Source organism: Gymnogyps californianus, chromosome 19 (genome assembly GCF_018139145.2).
Source record: "Gymnogyps californianus isolate 813 chromosome 19, ASM1813914v2, whole genome shotgun sequence".
Lineage (NCBI taxonomy): Eukaryota > Metazoa > Chordata > Aves > Accipitriformes > Cathartidae > Gymnogyps > Gymnogyps californianus.
In genome coordinates, this window is record NC_059489.1 from 6,861,898 (window position 1) to 6,885,759 (window position 23,862).

Consider the following 23,862-nt stretch of genomic DNA (forward strand, 5'->3'; position numbering starts at 1 on the left):
TGTAATGACTTAACAACCCACTGGAACTGTTGGAAGAGTGTAATTGAAATCAATGCAACACAACTTGTATGAATTTTCAGTCTTAATATCCTACACTCTGGGTTTTGGGGGCGGGAAGGGAGGCGGGTGTTGGCTTTAGGAAACGGGGGCAGAACTGGGCTGTGCTTCAGCTTCTTTACATTGCTCCAATTGCATCAAGAAAGCGAACGGGTACACTGGAGCCGAACTACTGCAGATTTCCCCAGCGTGCCGGCATGGTCGCGCAGAGCAGACTAGAATAGAAATGGCTAGCTGTCTGGCTGGAGTTTGAAATTTTTGACTTTTTATAGTTGTGAAATTTTTACCAGCTGTTCTCTCTCCTGTAACTTGGTTTAGGACAAGTCCACAACGACCAAAACCAGCTTTTCAAAACAAACAATGCAGAGTACAGGAATTGCCTGTAATCTTTCCGGTTGATTTGCAGGCAGATGTTGATTTTTTTTTTCTTTAGGGATTAATTGATTTTGCTGAGAACGCGCAAAGATGACGAGAATTTCCTAGACAGAACAACCGCACGAATCTCGAGCCCGCAAGAACAAATAACAGGGCGGGAGACACTGTGTATTACGCAATTATATGTATATCAAATAACGCCCCAGTGCCTTCAGGACTGCCCCGTACCCGCGGGCGGCCGGTAAGGCACCGGGCTGAGCAGCCGTGACTCGCCAGCGCGGCTGTGAGCCGGAACTCGATGCCTGGGCCGGGGTTGTCACCGGTAATAGAGTCCCCCAGCGGAGCGCGGCCCGGACCCCTGCGGGGGTGACACCGGTCGCCGCTCCGCCGCTGGAGCCGGCGGGAGCCGCTCCGTTGTCCGCCGTTCTTCCTCCGAGGCTGGCTGGTGCGCGGGAGATGAGAGCTGGCCCCGGCCTGGAGGCGGTCGGGGGCTGCGGCGAGATGGCGGCTCCGGCCGCCGAGCGGGAGCGGCAGGAGCGGCTGCGGGAGGCGGCGGCGCTGGGGGACGCGGAGGAGGTTCAGAGGCTGGTGGAGTTGGGGGTCAGCCTCAACTCCCAGAACGAAGTCAACGGCTGGTAAGGCTCCCGCCGGCCCCCGCCGCCGTAGCAGGCATTTCTCCTCAGGTTTCCCCGAGCTAACGCTGCCGTGGGCTCGCTCTTTCACGTGAAACACGAATCAGTTTGAATTTGGAATGAAATTAAAAGGTCGATCCGCTGCCGAATGCTCCTCTATGTAGATACCTCTCTTCCAAAGAGGAAGAAGATGGTGATGCGGGTGGTAACCGCTGTTAGAGACACGCGTCCCCTTCCCACCTCGGGCTTGGATCCTGCGCTGTTTGGGGCTTCTCCAGGTCCCTGTGTGGCTACTGTTGTTACTTTGTCTTGCCTTTTTTTTTTTTGGAAGGGCATGCTGGCAGCCTGAGACAGCACGGGCAGTCCAAACGCAAACCTCGGCTTGCCAACACGTGTTCATGTCCAGCCAGAAATATTTTCTATTAACTCCTAAATCAAGTTTGAAAATTACTTTCCCTTTTAAGCAGTGAACTTGCAGGCTGCTTCAGTGATTTATATAAACGCGTTGGTTTTGACATCTTATTCAGATACCACCTGACCACACTGAAACTGAGACTTTTCTGTAATAGACACTTGTACAAGTGGGACTATATACATGAACACACACACGCACACTCACTCTGAGTTATCCAAAGCAGGATTGAGAGGGAATGCTCAGGCATTTTTGGAGACTGTTTTCCGTAAGTTCAATTCAGCCTGTATTTACTGTGCTTTATTGTGCTTGAAGTAATAAAACCCAGGAAGAATAAAATTAGGAAAAGAGACTTTTAAGGATGAAAGCTCAATCAGCAATTTTGAGAAGTGTGGGACACTTGCAACTTGAGTTTCAAAATGAACTTGTAAAAATTTAAGAGAACTGATTCCTAAGATGTTGAATTATCTTAGTGTGTAAGATAAACAGCTGCTTGTCCTCAAAATGAGTTTGTATCTATCGTGGTTTAACCCCAACCAGGAGCTAAGCACCACGCAGCTGCTCCCTCGCCCCCCGCCCCCCGCTCCAGTGGGATGGGGAGGAGAATTGGGAAAGAAGGTGGGTTGAGATAAGAACTCGTGGGTTGAGATAAGAACGGTTTAATACCTAAAGTAAAATATACTACAATAGTAATAATGAAATATAATAATAATAATAGTAATGAAAAGGAATATAACAAAAAGAAGAGGGGGAAAAAAAAGAAAAAAAAGAAAAAAAAACCAGTGATGCACAATGCAATTGCTCAGCACCCGCTGACCGATGCCCGAGCAGCGATCTGCCCTTCCTGGCCAACTCCCCTGTTTATATACTGAGTATGACGTTCCATGGTATGGAATAGCCCCTTGGCTAGTTGGGGTCAGCTGTCCCGGCTGTGCTCCCTCCCAGCTCCTTGCACACCTGCTTGCTGGCAGAGCATGGGAAACCGAAAATCCTTAAGATAAGCGCTACTTAGCAACAACTAAAACCTCAGTGTGTTATCAACATTATTCTCACACTAAATCCAAAACACAGCACTGTACCAGCTACTAAGAAGAAAATTAACTCTATCCCACCTGAAACCAGGACAGTATCTAAAACTGGAATTGATGAAAGAAATCTGTCATAAAATAGAATTGTTTTTTAAAATAATGATCTGGTCATATTTAACTGTGGCACTAAATGGATCTTCACTCTTACTTAAGTTTGCTTGTAGAATTTAAATTTCTGCAATGACCTTCTCAGTACCTTTGATGCTAAGAGGTGCTGAGTAGTTACATTTTGAAGCGCGTTGGATCCATGGGTAGCTGTGACCTCTCTGCATGAGACCACGTGAAATGGTCAGGATGGATCCCAAAATGAGGCCAATGCTATTGAGGCTTACATACCTTCTCTACAAAGTAAACTGGCAAATGTTTCACTCAAAGCAAACACGGCCACACTGTCTGCACCTTTTCCCACCGCTTTGGTCGAAACTAGTTTATGACTTGGCAACGCGCTACTTCTGAATTCATGCAGGCTATTCACACTCCTTTCACAAGGCGATATTTGTGAAAAGTCCAGAAAACACTGCACAGAAAAACTAAACAAACCTGGGCTGAGTTTCATGGAGCTTGTCTCAGATTCTGTGGGATCTTTGGTGTTAAAAATTCAGGAATACTCTTTGCTGACAAAATTATTTTGTCCCATTTAAAAATGGCACTTTCTAGCTGAAATGCACAGCCCAACCTTGGAGAGAGAATACGTAATTTTACAATATTGCTAGCAGTATCACCTCTGAAACGCAGACTTTGTAGCACCCTTCCTAGGACAGTCTATGAAGAAAAATAATATGTATACATATAAGTCTCTAATACTAAGCACTAAATAAGCTCAGTAGCTTTTAGGATGTTTCTTTACGACGTCTCTCTAGGTCAGCAACTGCAAATAATAATTAAAAAAAATAGAAAAGAAGTGATTAGTTCTGTGCATCAGTTACAGATTGCAGAAAACTAGTTGTCTGCAGATCAAAGCTTGGGAATTGCTGGTACAGCGAATAGCAACTGGGTAAAGAACTGTGCTTAGAAACTATTCTTACAATATTTTAAACATAATTTACTTTCCAAAAAGTGCAAGTCATTGTGCTGACAGCATTAATTAAAGAGTAAAAATAGCATCCTAGGGAAGTATCCCTATTAGCTCACATACACACACACACAAGTATTTTAAGTACAACTTATTCTTTCAAAGATTAAAATAGCATACACAAGCCTTCTTTTTGTATTTATTTTTCCAGAAAAGTTAGTAGCCGAATAAATGACAAATTGAAAAGATCTTGAACTTTAAAAATACTACTATGGTAACTTGGCATCAAGAGCATTAGAGCAAGGGAAAACTACATCAGCAGGTGTCACTGCAGGCTCCAAAACCAGTGTACATTTCCAAGGAAGATTGCAATTAAAACCTTTTTTATGTTAGACATGCATTAGGTCTTGTTCTTCTCCTAGGCAGCAAGAATGAGTGGAAATGAATCTGCCGTAATTTAGGATTTCAAACAGTGTTAACATTTTCCATGTGCAGGACTTGTTTGCACTGGGCATGTAAACGGAACCATGCTCCAGTAGTGGCTTACCTGCTTCACGCCGGTGCTGACAAGGAGATCCTCACGAAGAAAGGAGAAAGGCCGGCCCAATTAACGTCAAAGAGAGAGATAAGGAAGATGTTGGGAGGTAAAGCTATTGGCTATGTGATACGATCGTCAAAGACTGTAGTGTAAGGCTGTTTAAAGCATGTATGTTCCAATCTTTATTTTGCACGTGAAGATACTGTGTTCGGGTTTTGGTAATAACTGTGACTTGATTTCTAGAGTGTTTACTTGGTAAGAAATCAAAGTTTAAGAAAAGAGGATTACCAACAAATTCCATATCTAGCTCGCCAAACTTTTTTCTAAACACTGAAAAATTAGAAAAACGGTGTTTTGAAAAATGCCATGATTAAACCAGTGACAGATAGATGCAGCTTCCTGTTTTCAGAAGGGCAACAGGAGAAAATCTCTCAAATTTGTATGAAGCCCTTATATGAGCAACACCTAATTTTCCCGATGTTCTGTGGAGCTTAGACACTGTTGAATAAATAGAAAATTAGCAGCCCAGAGAAACAGCTCATTAAAGGACATTGGTAGAGCATTTTTATCGTGTTTTGTAACTGTTGGAGCGGAGTAGGCTTTGCTGCTAGAGGTGATAAGTAATTTGAAATGTGGTCGATTAACAACCTCTTTCCTCCCTTTTGTATTCCCTTGTCTGTTTTTGTTTTCATTATTGTCTCGCAGCTGTTGAATTGGTAATGTTTCAGCTCTCCCAGTACTGCATGTTCTTTTCTCTTTATCCCCTGCCTTAATATCGAACAACATATTACCCTTTGTTTTTCATTGCCTTATACATTATGAAGACGATAGCATTATACCACCAGAGACCATGTTACAACGTGCTGGCTACGGATTAAAACAAACGAAACCAAACCAGAAGTGTTGCAGTGTTTAGAAGGAAATAGCACCCCGAGAATTACTAGAATCAGACTCTGCTTTTGTGTTTACTGTATTGCAACACCTGGGCACGATTCTGTTTACTGCAGAAAAAAAGGCATAGTGCTTCTTGATTCATCTTTTAACCTGTGATGCTTTCAACCCTCTACTCCCTCCCCCTAAAAAAAAAAAAGAAAAAAAAGAAAAAAAAAAACCACAGTGCAACAGCAATACTTCTTTTTTTCCCTCAAATCAGTCTTGGAGAGTGTTGTTTTGTTTGTTTTACAGTGGAAGACGATGAACTCCCAGACTTAAAGAAAGATTCAGATCTGCCAATCATCCCTAATTATCTGGCTAACCCACCTTTCCCTTATGTTTATAACACCATGAGTAACAGTATTCCAGATCCCTCCGTGAATGGGAGTCTCTCACACTTACAATCGCAAGATACCGACTCTTCTTCCTTACCTGATGTGGAGACTTACACACGTGCACCATTACAGCACGGGAACGCTGCTCCCGAGGCGGCGGATAACAGAGGTGTGCCATCGCTGCCCAGAGGGTGTACTGTACCGCCACGCTCCAAACCTGTCCTCCAGAGAGGTCCAGTTTACCAGGGGTCTGTGTCTTGGAGCAGAAGTCCCCCTTCACCAGCTGGATCAAATCAGTCCATACCTCAGCAAGAGAACAGCTCCTGTATGGGGCCTGTGCCAGCATTTCAGCCGGTTTTCTTCACAGGAGCTTTTCCACTTAATATGCAAGGTAACAGTAAAAGTCTCTTCTTGTTTTGTCTTAGAACTTCTGTCATCTTGGACAGTGAAAATAGACTAATCGGGGTTACATGTATTCACAGCGCTTCCAGAGATTTTCAGGTTCCCATGCTTAGGCATTCAGGAAACATTTGAAGGGAATTAGAGGCAGATATCCACTTTCTGCTGGAACTGTTATTAAAATATCGATGGAAACGTTTGCTATTTGCCTCAAATGCTATAAAACCATACAGACACCAGGGTAATCTAATTGTCTAAATAGCATACTCCAAGCTTCAAATAAAGAATGTGACTACGCAGCCAGTGAGCTCAAGAGAGAACCTCACAGGGCTCAATCTGCAGACCTGGGTCTTCAGGTGAACTGTTACATGATCTGCCTTTTCTGCAGGTAGATTTTGCCTGCCCAAAGAGGGAAATCTGGAATTTCAGTTTCAGTTCAGAATTTCATTCGTGAAATAAAAGGTGTTCTGATGCCATGAATTAGCAACGAGAAGTTAACTGATGACCAAAAGAATCAAAAAACAGTAAAAGCAATCTTGGATTGCTCAGGAAGTTGATAACCAGTATAATCTGCTTTTAAGTTAGCTTAAATCCAGTCAGACGAGTATTCACGCAAAGGTTCATACATGCATACACACACACTATTAGATTTGTAATGATTTTTTCATATAGGTTGATGAAAGTCAATCTAATGAAAATTGTGGTCATACGAGTCCAGTTGTTTGCTTTCTGAGGATTCTTGTGTTGTTACAAATGATACAAACAAGGTTAATAGAGCACAGGGATATTTGGAAGTTAGTATAGAGGTATCTTTTCCAATTCCTTTATACATCTGCCTATTAATGTACCTTTCTATTTCTAATAGAACTGGTGCTTAAAGTTAGAATACAAAACCCTAATCTTAGAGAAAATGACTTCATTGAAATTGAACTGGACAGACAAGAACTGACCTATAAGGAACTGCTCCGAGTGAGTTGCCGTGAGCTGGGTGTTAACCCTGAGCACGTACAGAAGATCAGAAAGTTACCAAATACAATGTTAAGAAAGGTAAGAACTCTAAATTTTGAAGTGCAGTAACTTATAAAAAAGATTTTTAGATTACCATTAAAAAGGAATAATTTGTTGGTCATCTGTATAGGCCCATGTTGCAAAAAAAACAAAACAAAAGAAACAAAACCCCCGAAAAACCTTCCTTCAACTTCCAGCACTCAGCAGTTGTTTGTTTTGGTTTCTTTAGTAAAAAGGTTCTCATGTTTCTTGATCATTTCCTTTCATAAACATTTGGTGTTGAGCCCAATTAACATCTGATTTCTCTAATACATTCTTAAATTCAGTGCAATACCACACCACCGTGACCTGTCATCAGCATTTAAAAGGCCTGCAGTACTCAGCTGAGTTGTGCTAGGTCAGTGAGGACTGTATGCAGTCCTTGCAAAAAACAGAAAGGTGTTTCAGAATTATTCTGAGGGCAGGTCTCGGAATGTAACTGTCTTTTCACTTCAGCAACATTTACCTGTGCAGCAAACAGAAAACGGACCTGCTGACCTGTTTTACTGATTCACCGTTGACCTTTCTTTCACTCTCAAATCCCTCTACAGCATTGTTGGCGTCAGTCGTGGAGCTAATCTGATTAGTACTAGATTAATAGACTTCACTGTACTGTGTCTTCACTGACTATAAGATGACTTACTCTTTGTTAGTCAAGAAGTGAAGGGCGGGGGGAAGACATAAGCAATTCTGTCACTTGCCAACTTGGGTTGTTGTTGAAAGGACTGTTTTTATTTCCAGCTCTAATTACTTCAGGCTCTGTGGGTAGGACTGAAGGACACTTATTGTTCCTTGAGGTGATACACACCTAATTCTATTATTTCATGCTGTTTAGCAGCATAGTGCTGCTGCAGAGGGGATCAGAGCTCGAGCCTGTACTGTGGGAGGGTGTCTTCCATTGCTCTCTGAAGACCTTGCCAAAGCCAGCTCTACGATGGTGTTGGCGGGCCGCTCTAGAGGAAGCTGCATGCAGGGCCTTCTTGGGTAGATGCAAGAATCAATTCATCAGCTTCTAAGAATTACCAAGGGGGGGAAAGGAGGAGTTGGGGGTGGCATGCAGTAGATCACTTGCACTCACCAGCAGTGTTGCATTCCTTCTAAAAATAGACTTAAGTGAGTAGCTGAATAGGATCCCAGAATAAATACAAGATGCAACAGGATGTCTGCTTTCCAGCTTAGTGTAAAGAATTGTCATATTTATGGATAAATACATACCTTGTGTTAGTATGAGCCTATGATTTTAACTTACCTCTGCAAAATTAAACAGACGGTTTATTACCTGACAACTTATTGTATTTATTTAAAGGACAAAGATGTTGCAAGGCTACAGGATTTCCAAGAACTGGAGCTTGTTCTAACAGTAAGCGACAAAAACTTACTTTTCAGAGTGCCGACACTTTCTGAACGGAGTGGTTATAACAAGAAGGCATCAGAACTTACATATTAATTGTTTAAAGAATAAAACAAAAGACTTGTATCTCTCATTTTAAAATTACGTTTGAAATACAGTATCTAAGGGCTAATGATGTGAAGAAAAAAAATCTATTTTGTTAACCTTGAAATAAACTGAAGTTGTTATGCACAGTTACAGCCTCTAGTTAATCTAAGAGTAATGAGTCTGATATGAAAGTAGCTTAATGCAAAGGAAGTATTGGTAGAACTATCTGTTAATGCAACACTTTTCCTTACAAAAAGATAATCTTGAAATACTGTAGAGTTAGCAGCTCTCAGGGAAAGGCTTACCTTAAACTGTTCTAATAATTTGTTTGCTATAAAATAGCAGAGGTACTCAAGCTAAAGAACCTGCCATGAAACCCATTTAATATTTGTACTGAGTCCATTACCATTAACGTTCACTTTTTAGATCATGTATTTTAAGTCATATCTTTCTCAGAAGGAAAAAAACCAGAAGGGTTTAAATCTGTGGAAGAAGCACAAAACTATGTCTAGTTTAAATACTATCAAGTGACTTACTACCTGTGATTTCTTAATCCCTGTTTACACTTTTCCCTAGTTCTCAGGTTGAAAACAAAAAGTGATAGTAATTATCCAAATCATAAATATGCTCTCAACCAAAATCCCTTTTATTGTTGTCTGTCAATATATAGTATTGACGTGCAATTTAAAATACTATTTTTGTTTCTGTATTGAAAACACATTTCTCCAATGCTGCTTTAATTTCCCCTTTTAAAAGCACAAAAATTGTAATTGTATTTTCCTTTTACCTCTACATTCCTGAGAAAGATTGCATCTTGAAACTTTAAAGTTGCCTGTGTAAAAAGAAACTAGTGAAATGCCCAGGGTTTTCTGGGCTGATATTAAATCTTGATGTTCCTATGCAATGTATTTTCTTTTTCCCAATGACTTGTGTTTATCCGTGTTGTTTACTGAAAAAAACCACTTTCCTGTTCCTTAAAATTCAGAATTGGACTACTTTGCCATGAAATTCTGGAATAAATAAATTGAAAAGTATTTAAGAGCTGGATTTTATCTATTTTTTTTAGGATTTTAGTATTTACTCAGTCATTTGCATTTGAGGAAGAGTTCTATTCTGGTAGCCTAACTGTAAAAGTATGTACTATGAATTAGGTGAACGAACTAAAGTATGAGACAAGCAAACAGAACATACCAAACTGGACTGAATTTCCCTCTGTTTCTTCATCTTCCTCCGCCCTTCCCCCCAGTTTCTTTGGAAACGACAGCAACCAAAGGATTTTATCATCTTGTTGTCTAAGAATTTACAGCCCAAGTTAGCTCTACAATGTATATGGACCTGTAAATGGGATTTATAGAAGTAGCATGCTGAGCAGGGAGCCACCCAAACTAGCTGGAGGAAATGCTGAGGTGAGAACTGCATCTGAAACTCTTACCGCTCCAGATGACTTCCTCTGAGTGGAGTTGTTAGGTATCCACCACAGCCGTGTCTCCTTTCTCAGAGGCTGTGGCAGGTAAAGAAGTTCATTCTTCCCCTGCAGTCAGGGCAGCCACCTATATTACAGCTCATACAATAGGAACTGGTACCCAAATTTACCCGTGCTCGCTGTCTCATCCAGTGAGTAGTACTCTGTGCAAAGGGAAGCAGCTTCAGCAGGAGTGACAGCGCACAAGAGGGAGCCCTCTCCCAGTCTGCCTTGTAGTCGGATGTCCACTGTTTACCTGGAAGCACAGATCCATGCAAACACCCACATTTCCTGTGTGCCAATTAACTAGACTGAAGCTCAGTCTCCTAAGGCTAAGAGTAGAACGTTTTGTCACAACAAAATATCCTCTTCTGAAAAGCACTGGAGGTCAAATGTGGTCTGAGTCATTGGCAATGTCTGGGTTTTATACCAAATTGCTGGTAGTATATTAACTTCTGTATAATGCAATAATAAAATTGTTGTTCCTCGTATCACACTTTGTCTATTGCATTCTCCCTGGCACACAGAACAGATACGGTTTAGGCATCGGCTCTCTAAACGCCAGCTAAATCCATGAAGGTACCAGGCTTAACCAGTCAGACCTACTAGAGAAAAGCTCAACTTCGTTGTTACACTGATTATCTTGCAGAGATGCTGATGGCTATCTATGCATTCCGAGGAATATTTTTATACCTTATGCAGTTTATACACAGAAGATACTATTAACACTCCTAACAATCTGATCAGTGTAATCATTACATTACTGTGTATGATAAATAATTCATTACTTTGTGCTCTGCTATATGAAATGTTAATGTCAAATGAATGCTTCGCTGCAGATTCTTGTTTCTATTTAAGAAGTATCATTTGTAAGAATTAATAAATGATTATTTTTGTCTTCTCAAAGTTTTTCTGAACTTTTACTTATGGAAAAACATAGGAACTTTTTCTTGCCGGGTAGGTTTCTAGAGTGCTTGGTGTAGGAAGTGAACAACTAAAGTGAAAGATGTTCTATCAGATTCTAGCAGCAAATACTGTTTAAACATAGTACTCCCTTTAATCTGAGGAGGTTTGGTTATCAATGGAAGGTAGATATTCATTTCTGCAAAACAAATCACATATTATTTCAGGTGATTAAGTGTTGAATGAGATAAATTATATACATATCTGCTCAGCATGGATGTTCAGCTTAAATGGAGACTTACTCATAGAGACTTCATACATAAGAGAGAAACAGCAAAATTGTAATACTTCTGTGCCAATCATGTCCCCGCAGGCTTATGTGGAGTCTACTAAATTGGTAGAAATTGTGTAGTTAATGATTTATATTAAGCCATCTGTAGGTTTAGTTTTAAATACACACTACTCCTAATTCTTATGCCGAGGAGGAACTTTATAATGCTAAAGTTGCCCTGGGCAGGGATACCAAAGGTCCTGGGATAGCTCACAGCCCTGAAGCCATAGCATTCAACTCCCTTGTCCTGGGGGAAATACTGAAAGGAACAGGTTGGAACCACTCAGAGATTACACACTGTTTCACTATTTTTCAGCTGAGTCACTGCTTAACTGGGCCTGTCTTTCCACTTCAAGACCAATGAATCCTTATGCAGAAAACACACAAAACAGGTATATTTTGTACCATTAATATAATTTACTAACTATAAACCTGAATACAGTACTTATTGCCCTGCGATACATACATTTTCTTGGCAGAGTGTTTGGCATTCTTTGGGAAAAAAGCATATAATAAAATACTTTATGTATATAGAAAATATTTAAAAATATAAAATTCACTTTCTGGTCCTTATAATTGTAAAATACTTTTTGTTCACATATCACAAGTTTAGCCTACTATAAAAACTGTTTTGTAAATTACAGTACATTCACAAGTCACTTTTGTGGCAAGTCAGCAATACTAAAAACAAAACCCCAAACCAAAAACCCAAGGGGTCATCTTTTCATGCTAGTCCAGCATCTTTGGCCATACTGTAGAAAATACCCTTTGACGCTATAAGGCTTGCAGGTGTATCGAATTCAGCTATGGTTCCGTTGTCTAGAACAAGAACCCTGTGCAAAACAAAAGATAGTGTGGGGGGGAAGATATGTCAGAGAATTCCTCACAAGAAATCTGATACCCCTTTTTATCACAAAGCAAACTGCTCTAATCTTTTCCTTGCCTTTGTTTTGCTCAATTATTTTCACACATTGAAACACAATAGATGATAAACATTCTCCCTGAGCTGCTGTTTGATTTAAAAAGGTACAGGACATTTGCTATCTCCCAGGTGTAATGGGGGGGGAAGTGTCATACTGGCAGTTCTGGAATTGAAAATACAGTACCAGAAAGCCAAAGAGATAAAAGCTCATGAAGTATAGTAATATATTTTAATATATTTTAAAGTAATTAATATGACATGATGTTAGTGAGAAATTTACAGCAGCTGCTAGTCAAGAAAGGATCCATAAGCTTGCTGACAGTGCCATTAATGCAACTGGTTAGTATCTCTTGTGCAGCTCTGGTTAGTGAATATAGAACCTGTTTCTTACGCCAACAGAAGCAAAGTCGGGTCTGGATATTCTAGGATTATATGGCTTAAACATCATTGCTTACATACTACCTGACAAGAGCATCAGTGTGACTATCTAGAGACAAACCAGACCCTTTTAAGTGCTGCTCCACATACCCAGTAAACCGGTGAGCCTCCCCTGTCATGCACCATTAAGAGATTTTTACCTTGTGTAGTCCATAATTGTGTTCAGCCTGTGTGCTATTGTCAGCACTGTGCAGTCTTCAAACTGGGTCCTAATTGTCATCTGGATAAGATCATCTGTCTCGAGATCGATAGCTGCTGTCGCTTCGTCTAGGATCAAGATTCTCGTCTTGCGAAGCAGTGCTCTTGCCAGACAGACGAGTTGTCTTTGGCCAACGCTGCAAGCAGAGACAGGGCTTTCACAAATGAGGCCCCACTGCCCTTAGCTCTCCACTGCTCAGAATCACTTGTGCTAGAGCAGATTACTCATCAGGTAAAGTTACCGAACAAAAAAAAATAGCATTTAACAAACAGCCTGGTCTGTCAGCCCTAGAGCTAATACATACACACTGCAGCATTACTCAGCTAGTTTTAGCATATGTGTTCACTTACTGGCTGACCCAGTACTGACAGAGCCACCAAATTCTCCCTTTCTATCACTGTGACAAAAGCCAGGGAAACTAATGATTACAGTGCTTCTGCCGGAGCTTTCAGAAACACACACAGTTGTAACAACACTGAACATATGCGAACTTAAAAAAAAAAAAAGGGGAAAAAAAAAGGGGAAAAAAAAAAAAGAAAAAAGTGTTCTGAGGCTGTAAATCCTTTCTACCAGAAAAAAAAAGGGGGGGGGGGGGGGGAAGTCTGGGCAGCCCACACTTCCTCCCCTGCTACAAACGCACCCCAGACACAGCCTCTGTCTGAGTGTTTCTGCTGGATGAGGAAGGAGCTGAACATTCATCACATACATAATCTGGTTACACCACAGTCTCAGAAGCCAACGCATCGTATCAAAGCATGGCATTTTATCATCCTCATTCATGTCTTCGTGGGTCTTCCAAATAATAATGGAAAATAAACATTACTAAAGTGTCAGTTTAGGCAGAGGGCTCTTACTCAGCACAGCAGTTATATATGTTATCATGGCATTCGCTTCCTACCAAACCATGTTTAAGGGACTGCCTATTCCTAATCCCATGTCATCCTGAGACTTCTTTCTTTACTGCTAAGACAGGATTTTGGTTTGGGAGAAATCCTTCCCAGCAGCAAAGAAGAATCAGATCATTCGTGGCAGAGGCAGAACAGCAGGCAAATGTTTGAGCCTTAGTGGTTTTCCTGAAACAGGAATAGGCGGCTACATCATTTCAGACACAGACTACAGTGTAAACCTGTGCTCAAGTGTTACTCGCTGTTACAGCTGAATGAAAGCTCAGTGTATGTTTCTAGTCCAAGCATTCCTTACCTAAGATTTTCTCCGCCTTCTGAGCATTCGTAGTCCAACGTGGATGGCTGGCTGCTGACAAACCTCTTCAAATGAGACAGTTCAAGAGCTTTCCATATTTCTTCATCTGAATACTTATTAAATGGATCCAGGTTCATCCTCAATGTTCCAGAAAAGAGAACAGGATCCTGGAACCAATTTTCATTAGACAAGTGCTTTAGCTGTTTTAAGTACAGTTACTGCTTTGAAGTCTCCATTGCATTGCAGGTAGGCCACCTCCCAATCCCATCCACTCTGAAAATACATTACGTTATAGACACTTAAAACTCAGGTTCCAACTGTAAAGATGGTTTATCCTAAATCCTGTTTTATCACCCAGCATCAGCTTACCACTTAAAGTATAAATAGTTTGTTTTTCTGAAACAATTTTCAGAGTGTAACAAAGCATTGTCCTCTGTGGATAAACCATTATTTATGGTTTGCTAAGGTATTAGAAATCCTTCCTTTGTTGTGATACACAGAAACAGTACCTGAGGAATAATTGTTAGCCTCGATCGAAGGTCATGGAGACCAATCTCTGAAATTTTCACACCATCGATTTTAATTTCGCCTTTTACAGCTTCCAGGATCCTAAAGAGACAGAGCGTCATGGAGGACTTCCCTGCTCCGGTTCTGCCAACAATTCCAATCTACAACAAATTGCAGGTTTAACAACAAAGCATATAGTTAAAACCAAAACAAAAACCAACAAAAAATCCCCAAACAAACCTCCAAGATTCCTCTACGAGGTTTGACACAAGATCTGAATCTAAGAAAGAATGCAACCATCCTTCCCTAGAAACCCCCATGTCATACATTGTAATGTATATATTGCCATTCCCATAGTTTGAATGATATTGCATATAAATATGTACATAGGCCTAGAGCCATCCTACATAACTTCGGGTGATTAGCTGAAGTACCCATGTTAGGAGTCCAATCACTCAAGGACAAGAAATAAAAGCTTTTCAGAGGGCAATTCAGACTTTATGGTAAGCATGTGTATCTCTATTCCAAAAGGCAGTTCTCATCCTGTCTGCTTAGTGTAAGGATAATTCTCTTCTCTTTTAATAACAGCCTGTTAAGTGGAGGACTTTCCCATGCTAATTGTTCTGTCACCAGCATGCAAACCCCAGAACTTTCAATTGAAGCATGAAGAAACCAATCTCCCAGAACAAAGACAATTTCCTAATTAAGGAAGCAAAGAATGTCATTTCCTTCTATGCCAAAAATTTCACAGGGAAAGCCAGAGAGCGGAAAAAGCTGGAATTCCTTCTCCCATCTGCCCTGCTTCAGAAAAGTGTTCTTGTCACTGAATTTTTGTCACTTGCGCTGGTGCCTCCTACACGGTGTACGGCAGCCTGTTGCCAGCCTAACTTGGAAAGTCCAGAAAGTCCCATGCAAGTGGTCCTACTGCTTCCAGCCTGGAGGATGCTGGCACAACGACAGCATGGTTGTCACTGCTGGCTCCTGCAATGCCAGCTTGAGTAGGTGTCCTGGTTTCGGCTGGGACAGAGTTAACTCTCTTCTTAGTAGCTGGTACAGTGCTGTGTTTTGGATTTAGTATGAGAATACTGTTGATAACACTCTGATGTTTGAGTTGTTGCTAAGTAGCGCTTATCTTAAGCCAAGGACTTTTCAGTCTCCCATGCTCTGCCAGCAAGCAGGTGTGCAAGGAGCTGGGAGGGAGCACGGCCGGGGCAGCTGACCTGAACTAGCCAAAGGGGTATTCCATACCATGGAACGTCATGCCCAGTATAGAAACAGGGGGGAGTTGGCCAGGAGGCGCGGATCGCCGCTCCGGCATCGGTCAGCGGGTGGTGAGCAATTGCATTGTGCATCACTGGGGTTTTTTTCCTTCCCCCCCCCTTTTTTTTGTTATATTCTTTTTCATTACTATTATTAGTAGTAGTATTACTATTATTATATTTCATTACTATTATTGTTAATTTTATATTTTACTTTAGTTATTAAACTGTTCTTATCTCAACCCACGAGTTCTGCCTTCTTTCCCGATTCTCCTCCCCATCCCACCAGGAGCAGGGGGAGGGGGACGGGGAGCGAGGGAGCACTGTGTGGTGCTTGGCTTCTGACTGGGGTTAAACCACGACAGTAGGTCTCCACCACTGGGGCAAGCGTGCTTGTAGACCCTGTCCTCTACTCCATGGTTGTCACTGGAGGCCCAGAGCAAAGTTCTAGCAAAGACATACAGCTGGTAACTCACCTTTTCTCCACCGTGCACTTGGAGGTTTAGACCCTTCAGCACAAGATCCAGGCCCTTCCTGTATCTCACTGAATAATTCACAAACTCCAGCTCTCCCTTGGATGGCCAGTCTTCTGGGGGACTCTTGCCCTCAATGATCCAGGGAGCCTAAGGAAAACAGAAGTCAGAAACGCCTCATATAGGTTTAAGAAAAAATAATTCAAACTCAGATACAAACACTAACATTTGTGGGTTACTAGAAATATAGCTGATAAATCAAATCTCCATTATCAAATAAATTTATAATAATGGGGGAAAAACATGGGTTCCTAAGTATCCACCCATTTTGGTCTTTGTTGTGAAGTTTACAGAAAAAAAAGTCTGAGCATATAGGGCCAAATCCTCAATGGATATAAATTTACATTTTTTCCATTAACTTCAACAGAACACTGCCTGTTTCATGCCAGCTCAAGCTCTGGCTTATAACATGTATCATGCATCTTGTCTAGCTCCCTTTTAGCTTCCAGATTAAATACTCGATCTCCAGAACCGTACACTGCAGCTCTCCTCAGATCCTCCATTTCCTAATTCTTAGTCTCTCATCATGTACACAGGGCTAACAAAACCCAGTGTGTCCACAGAGCAGCAGATTTCCCAGCATAGCTCCATCTGCCACCTTTAAAAGTCTTTGGCAACAAAGGTAGACGATTGGATGATTTTCCTGGATTAGGCAGTACAGTGTTCCTAGAGATGTTCTTCTCTCACAGGAGACAAGGACTGATTAAGCTGTTTAAATAGAAATACTATTGAAAACATGTGCATAGCCTGATAATCGTACTGCAGCTGTGCTCACTAGCAGGATCACAGCACCATCCATGCAGGTAGGACTATGCATCAAACACTTCAAACCCAATGGGAGCAATATTCTGATGGTGAAACTCATCTCTGTTGTGCTATAGCCACTCACAGTACCAGAAAATGAGATGCTAAGCACAGGCTGCATGACAGCAGTAATAATTTGGAGCTGTGATAGCATAAATTACTGTTCAGAGCGTGACATTTGTTCAGGTTAAACGATAACACACTCAGAGCAGGAACTGTCTCTCAAGAGTCTAAAGAAAGACCATGTAAATGTGTGCATTAAAATTTCGCCACGCTTGTTGGTGAGCATGCTTGACGCTTGGTAGCTGACCTCCGTTTCAGTTTCTGAATACTCTTTTATTCTTTCAACAGCCACAATGTTAGTTTCAAGTTCAGAAGTCATTCGGACCATCCAATTCAGAGACAAGGTCACCTTGGAGAAGACAAGGAACAAAATATCACCCACAGAGGAACAACAGATTTAATAATAACAACAAAACCAGACACTGCTATTAAGACATGGATTCACATTAATATTACAAATGGAATGATTACCTTTGCATTGACATTAATACAGTTACTGGGACAAGAAGTCTACAGATAATCAGGTGCTTACATGAAGAAGCATATGCCTCCCATGGTGATTTAACAAATGGCCCTCTCAAAAAAGTTGGTTGGAAGTCATTCCCCTAGTCATGGGTCTCACTGGAAAATTGCTAATAGCAATCCTGCACACTCATGGTATCTGAAAAGCTTCTGGCAAGAGTGAGGCCATTAAATCTGCTAAGCTGTCCACAGCTTGGGTGAGTACAGTTTATCTTGCCCATTTATGAATCCTACTGATCTGCCTGTGATTACCTGGACTCACCGATGTGCTACGTAGCAGGCACGATGCAGGACATGTTAAGCCCATGCTGCTCAAATGACCTGTTCTCGGTGGGTGCACCTGACACTTCCTGAGCTTCCTGCATGCTGCCACTGGGGATACTGGGGTGCAGCACAACCTCGGTGCCCTGAAGTTCTACTGCATGTGAGTTTGCTGGTGGTCTGTCAGCATTCAGTGTAAATCTCTACTGTTTCCAGACGTCCCACAACTCATTTTTATTATTTCCTTATTAACTTCAGCTTTAACAAGCACTTAAATTATTGCTAATATATCCATACCATCTATGAAAATGCAAACCCACCAATGGACAGAAAGCCATAATACATACCTGTAATGCATAAGATACTGAAAGTCCTACCAAGCCAGCATTCAGGCTGTTTTTACCAATCACAGCAAAAAGGGCAGCAAAAAGGACAATACAGTTCCCCACAAATTCAACTCGAACACCCAGCCATCTGGTAAAAAGGCAGACATAAGCAGAGTGGTAAATGGTTGCTTGGACCAGTTATGCAAACACGGGATTATCTAAGTGGGAACAAGAAGTTATATGCCTTTTTACCTGTTTGATACTATGCCAGGATAGTAACTCTTCTGATTTTCATCCATCTTCAGATCACTGATGTCTACGAAGGACTTCACTCTTCTATAGGCTCTGATGACACTGGCCCCCGATACTGTTTCTGAGAAATGTGAGTAGATGGGAGATCTGCTCACAGACTCCAGACGCTTCAGCTGGCGGGAGGTAGCTACGTAGAATCGCTGCCATTTTTTGGAGAAAATTGAAGGGTACATGAAATACTTCCTCTTTTAATTAACAGTGAAGAATTGTTTAGGGTAAGGATTTAAAGGAGATTGCTTCTGATGCACTTCAACCCTCCAAAATATTCTCTATAATTAAGAATAATTTTAAGAAAGTTATCTTTGCTTCATTCCACAACAGAGCATTGGGTAACTGCAATTTCTATAGACTGTAAGTTGAATTTATCTATGTTCCTTTAAATGTAGTTAATATAGTCTAACAAAATGAATCCATTTGTAGGAGCCTCATCTTCCAAGAAAACGAAACATGAATTTGCACGTCCATTATCAAGTCTCTATTTACAGTCTATAACATAAGCTTCAATTTTGCTCAGAAGTCAATAAAATTGATGCTTTCTATTTTCAACATTTTAACTCCTCTGTGCCTTAAAAACTTGTCAATATGTCAAATATATACACACTTCAATATATTAAAGTGCACTGCAGGTCTATCTCTAGCAGTAGGCTTATTTGTTATTATTTAAAGGCAAAAAAAGGTTATGCCTATTTATTTCATGACCACATCTCACAGGACATTTTCTGAGAGAAGTAAATAATGTTTTGTTTACATAAACATGTAGTTATTTCAGATATTTCAGTTTTCCCCCAAATTCATGTTGTTTTTCCTAAAAAGAAAGACGAACAATGGAATAAGAGTCATTGCAATGGTAGTCAGATATTTTTCCAGTTACCTGAACAAAGAAGTACAGAATTGCAAGTGGAACTATAACCACAGCGAAGAGCGGAGTACTTGCTATAATTACAATCATCGTCGATAAAGAGGTGAAGAATGTTCCGAGGAACATCAAGATGGTCGGTGGGATTACTTCGTCGATCACATAGATGTCCTTCGAAAAGCGGTTGATGATTCGGCCGGTTGGGGTGGTGTCATAGAAGGACTGCGGGGTGTGAAATTTGTTCTCCAGCAGAGCAGCGTGGAGTGTCCGGGCTGCGTTAATGCCTCCCATTGCCAGGGTGAAGGAGCAGATGAGTACTATGAGGCCTAACAGGTGAAGAGGAGATGTGTTAACCAGTGAACATGATGTTCCCGATTCGCAGCTCTGACTCTCGGCAGTTTCTGTTGTGCTAGAAGCCTTTTTGCCTTTACTACATTCCCTGTTCACCCTTCTCTTACCATGCACATTAGCACTATGGCATTGCGGCCACTGCTGCCTAAGGCACAGGAACATGTCCTGTAGGTTTTCACCACATAGTCCACATTAGACAGAAGCACAACCATCCTCCCTCTGCTTTCCACAAGCCTCCATGAAGTCCTAATGCTACAGCTTCACCCCAACCCTTCAGTCTCTTCTGCACCTAAGTTTTCGTGTTTTTTCTCCAACTTACCTCTCAAGTTTCCATGTCACCCTTTCAAGCCCCTCCAAGGGCTTCACAACAAAATTAAAAGCGTTGGGCTGAGCTCAAGACTTTGTAGCTCTAGGTTACGTTATTTCCCTCGCTTAGGATAGGGTTTAGGGGGCAATTTTGGGCCACCAGCAACTGGTGCCGTGGCTTTCCCACTTAATTTCTCTTTACTAAACATTCAGACATCATGATTTTATCTGGTCTCACCTTGCAAGAGGCCCAAGGCAGCATAGACTCCGATTCGCATGGCTGTGTTGTGCTGAGTCCCATTTATCACTGGCTCATTGGTCCAGTCACTGAGCCACACATTGGCCCCAATAGCAGCAGCATTTTGACAGCAATATAGGAAACATATCACTAAAGAAATGACAGGGCTGACAGCCTTCACGTATTGCCAGAACACCGCTAGCTTTACCTGCAAAATCACACACCAAAGCTGGTTTGTACAACTTACACAAACAGGAGTTTAGACAGAAGAAGAGAAAAAAAATTCTTCATCAGAGGAACTGCTAAGTTCAAAACTGCCCAAACTCTAACATACCACAGAGAACAGTTCATCTGCCTGAGCTCCACGTCAGGGAGATGACTTTCAAAACAAGTCAGAAACTTCTCTGAAATACTCTTTTCCTCCATTTTGAGGAACTGTATTTTATGAGTTTTGTGGGGTTTCAGTTTTTAAGACTATGCCAGAGGGAAAAAAAAGAGGCTGATCAAATAGCAGCAAAGGATGGGTAAGAAGAACAGGAGCCAAGTTTTTCAGGCAAAAGAAGCAACTTGGCAGGCATATCAAGCTGAGGACTAATGGCCTATTTAAGGAAAAGCACTGAATATGCCTCCATTCAGGTGTCTTTACAGCAGCTTAAATGAGGTACCAAATGCTACTGCACCCGAATAGGAACATAAACAGATGATGCTTGTGGCAAAAAATAAAGATGCTATCTCTAAGCTAGTGCAAAAAGGCAGAGAAGCAAAAAGAGACAGACTCAGGACAAAACTCGATTTCTAAAAAAGCATAAGAAGGAATAATTAAGAGAACAAGTGTTGTTGATTAGGGACTTTGAAAGCTAAAATAATCCACAGAAACAGTTAATTACATGTCTGTGCCATGGACCATGTACATCAGACTAAAAAGGACACACTGAGCCTTCTGAAGTGGAGAGAAGGGGCTTTCTTTAACAAAACCTCCCTGCTCCTATTCCATCCGCTGCTCCTTTCTGTCCCTTTCTTTTACTTTTGTATTCCCATCTTCTCTTTTTTTCCTTCTCTTCTCTTTTTCCCTGTTCCCATTTCACTCCCTGGCCCTGCTAAGGAAAAGTACAGCCCTTTCTGAACCTATGAGCGTAAAGTGCTCTCGAAGACAGAGTGGCAGGTATCATTTAGGCAGAACAGATCCGCTGGCACACAGCAGGCAGCTGGCTCGTATCACCCACTGCTTGGTTCATCAAATACCCAGGGCTGCAGCTGGACTCAACAGCAGCCAAACAGTTTAAAACCCAACAGTGCTGAAAGCTCTGCAACGCAAAGGCAGGGCTGACGGAGCACAGTGCTATGTGGTATCAGGTGACTGTGGCAGGAGCTGGAAGGGATTTTTTTTTTTTTCCTTTTTTTTTCTTTTTTCCCCTAAGTACATAGCCCTTGCCAGGTGCAGAAACCTCTGCCAAAATCCCAAATTTGAATGATCAGTGGCCACCAGATTAATGCCTGCAGTCATGATTTATACAACACATTTAACAGAACTGGATCAAATGTAAAAATAAAAATGATTTTTTCAAACAGGAAAAAAAAAAAAATAGAAAAAGGGAGGGGGGAATCAAACCATACCGTTCCCGTTTCAGTGGTTTCAGCCTGAATAAGTTTCTCGTTAGGATTTTTTCTTGGCAGAGGAGGCTCTGCTGGCTTCTTTTCACAGACTCTTCGTTTCGTTGACATTTTGTTGGGACATTCTCCTCCTTCAGAAGATATTACACTAAGTTGCCTAGTTAAAACAGAAGAGTCATTAGGAGAAAAAGGGCATATTGTGGCAGTGCTATGGCAAGACCGGGATGCAGCAGATTGGACTTATTCCCAGCTCTTCTACCGAGTTCCCATGCCAACCTCACTCACAGCTATGGGTGCTTGTACCACCCCTCTGAATGTTCAGTGATGCCAGAAATATAGTACCTAACAAAGGGCCTGGGCTCTTCGGTAAAGGCCTTCAGAGGCTTCATCGCAAGACAGACGTTTCAAAGCTAACCCCTGAGCTTCTCTGTTTTCACATCAACAGTAGCTCGACAGCATCTATGGGTACGGCTATGCAAACTTTTAAAGATTTCCAAGATTCCCAATGGAAAGGCACAAGGCAAAGGGTTTATTTATCATGCACCTGGTAGCAGTTTAGTGTTGTGCGGATAAATACATACAGTGGTGTTACCTGAGAACCAGAGAGTTGCTTTAAGAAATTGGTTCAGTTCAGATTAAAAAGAGGATTGCAGGAATAGATGTTTGATCTTCTTTGAATGTTCTTTCACATTTATTTTCAAAAGGACATTAAACCAATTTATTTATAAGAGGAAACTAAGGAAACTAAAGCCCAGAGTGAGAAGCAGTACGTGACTAACATCTTTCAGATGTGTTTCACCCCAGACACAGACTATAAACACATGAACCTCATGTTTACCTAAGAAACTGTTTGCGGACCTCGTTCGTCACTGGTTCGTTATCTGCCAGATCAGTATGGATGCTGAGGGTGTCTTCAGCTAGCAGGACTTCTTCCTCCTCCAGCACTGCAAGACAAGATCACACCTCAGATTTTCTGCTGAATAAAGCAGAAAGCACAGAAAAAGTCAGCTATACAAGGCAAGAGTCATGAAAAACAATACCACAGCAGGAAAATCATAGTGCATAAACTCCTCCATAGTTTTGCTTACACGCCCCTTCTGTGCATCACTTCTCCCAACTAAATTGCACAGATCTTGTGAGGCAGGCTGGCTGCCCAATGCATTTACATCACATTCCTTTAGTGCATCAGAAATGTTAAGCAATAGTGTTATAGTTGGTTCTAGCTAAGTTCACTTATAGGGCATGCTCTAGGCATGATCTTGGGATGGGGGAGTCATGTCAGGAACTACTGCAAGCCTCTGCTGTTGCTAGAAGATGTCATGCGTGTTCCTCTCTGCCTGTCTGGAAAGAAGCAGAGCTGCAATCAAAGAGCGTGGGAACACTGTCACACAGAGGAAACATTTACTGAAATGCTTTAATCTTGTATCATTTTATTAGAATCAAACCAAGCTGAAAAGTAACCCAAGATTAAAATGTCATTTGAACTTTGCTATATGAAAAAACCCGACAACATATAAACAGAAAAAATACCAGACTCTGGGTAGCCCCTTTGATAGCAAGCCCAGTTTGTTCTTGGCTACTCCATTTTCCTGCTGAGCTTGACCTTGCTAATTGTAAAATAAATTCCCAACTTCAAAATAATTTCTAACACAAGAATTGCTTTTTTCTAGGACAAACCACAGGAAATTTTGAAAGAAAGTTGTGAAAACGTTTATCAATAATACAGACCTGGCCATAGACAATAATTTTCATGGTAGTGCAGAAAGGCAAATGCCAGGCTGTCATGTAGAAGCAAGGGACACTTTATACAGAGAAAATATCTATAATCTGTTTGACAGAAAAAGACATGTTTTAAGGAAAACCAATACTGTACTTGTTGGTTCGTCCTCTTCGATGTCTTCATCAAGTGCATAATTTCGCAGGAATTCTGCAAAGGCCTTGTTTTGTTTCAGAAGGTCTTGGTAAGATCCCATTTCAGAGATTTTGCCATCTACCAGGACAACTATATGGTCTACCTGAGGCAGGAAGCTGATGCCATGGGTCACCAGAATTCGGGTCTGGGTAGGGAAAAAGAGAAAAAACCCACATCTCTCAGCTGTCACTGTGGGGACTAACGCTACTCAGCAAGCCAAATACTACCACATTTTTGGGACAGGGAGTGAGTTATCATGTCAAGGTGAAATGCCAGAGGA

At 41.4% G+C, this 23,862-nt stretch overlaps 2 protein-coding genes across 2 annotated transcripts in view; one reads left to right on the forward strand and one right to left on the reverse strand.

Annotated features, from left to right (window-relative positions):
- Window positions 1-890: 890 nt before the first annotated feature.
- Window positions 891-9,302, forward strand: ANKRD40 (ankyrin repeat domain 40). Its single transcript, XM_050908484.1, has 5 exons — window positions 891-1,067; window positions 4,072-4,220; window positions 5,300-5,773; window positions 6,647-6,828; window positions 8,135-9,302. Exons 1-5 carry the CDS (start codon window positions 934-936, stop codon window positions 8,273-8,275), a joined length of 1,080 nt encoding a protein of 359 aa, XP_050764441.1. The 5' UTR covers window positions 891-933; the 3' UTR covers window positions 8,276-9,302.
- A 2,223-nt stretch (window positions 9,303-11,525) lies between these two features.
- ABCC3 (ATP binding cassette subfamily C member 3) overlaps window positions 11,526-23,862 on the reverse strand; it is a 52,298-nt gene continuing 39,961 nt past the window's right edge. Inside the window, exons 19-31 of the mRNA XM_050908466.1 lie at window positions 23,544-23,727; window positions 22,509-22,614; window positions 21,674-21,827; window positions 20,060-20,267; window positions 19,180-19,490; window positions 18,249-18,448; window positions 18,018-18,144; window positions 17,135-17,236; window positions 15,964-16,110; window positions 14,231-14,389; window positions 13,722-13,888; window positions 12,463-12,657; window positions 11,526-11,795 (exon numbers count right to left, since the gene is read on the reverse strand). Coding sequence (XP_050764423.1) covers window positions 11,687-11,795; window positions 12,463-12,657; window positions 13,722-13,888; window positions 14,231-14,389; window positions 15,964-16,110; window positions 17,135-17,236; window positions 18,018-18,144; window positions 18,249-18,448; window positions 19,180-19,490; window positions 20,060-20,267; window positions 21,674-21,827; window positions 22,509-22,614; window positions 23,544-23,727 — 2,169 coding nt within the window. The 3' untranslated portion in view covers window positions 11,526-11,686. The remainder of the gene's footprint in view (window positions 11,796-12,462; window positions 12,658-13,721; window positions 13,889-14,230; window positions 14,390-15,963; window positions 16,111-17,134; window positions 17,237-18,017; window positions 18,145-18,248; window positions 18,449-19,179; window positions 19,491-20,059; window positions 20,268-21,673; window positions 21,828-22,508; window positions 22,615-23,543; window positions 23,728-23,862) is intronic.

Excerpts from the sequence above, each read along its gene's own strand:
- ANKRD40 (XM_050908484.1), top strand. The coding sequence starts at position 934 with ATGGCGGCTCCGGCCGCCGAGCGGGAGCGGCAGGAGCGGCTGCGGGAG. Across the intron at positions 5,774-6,646 it reads TTTTCCACTTAATATGCAAG|AACTGGTGCTTAAAGTTAGA; the intron begins GTAACAGTAAAA and ends TATTTCTAATAG. Across the intron at positions 6,829-8,134 it reads CAAATACAATGTTAAGAAAG|GACAAAGATGTTGCAAGGCT; the intron begins GTAAGAACTCTA and ends ATTTATTTAAAG.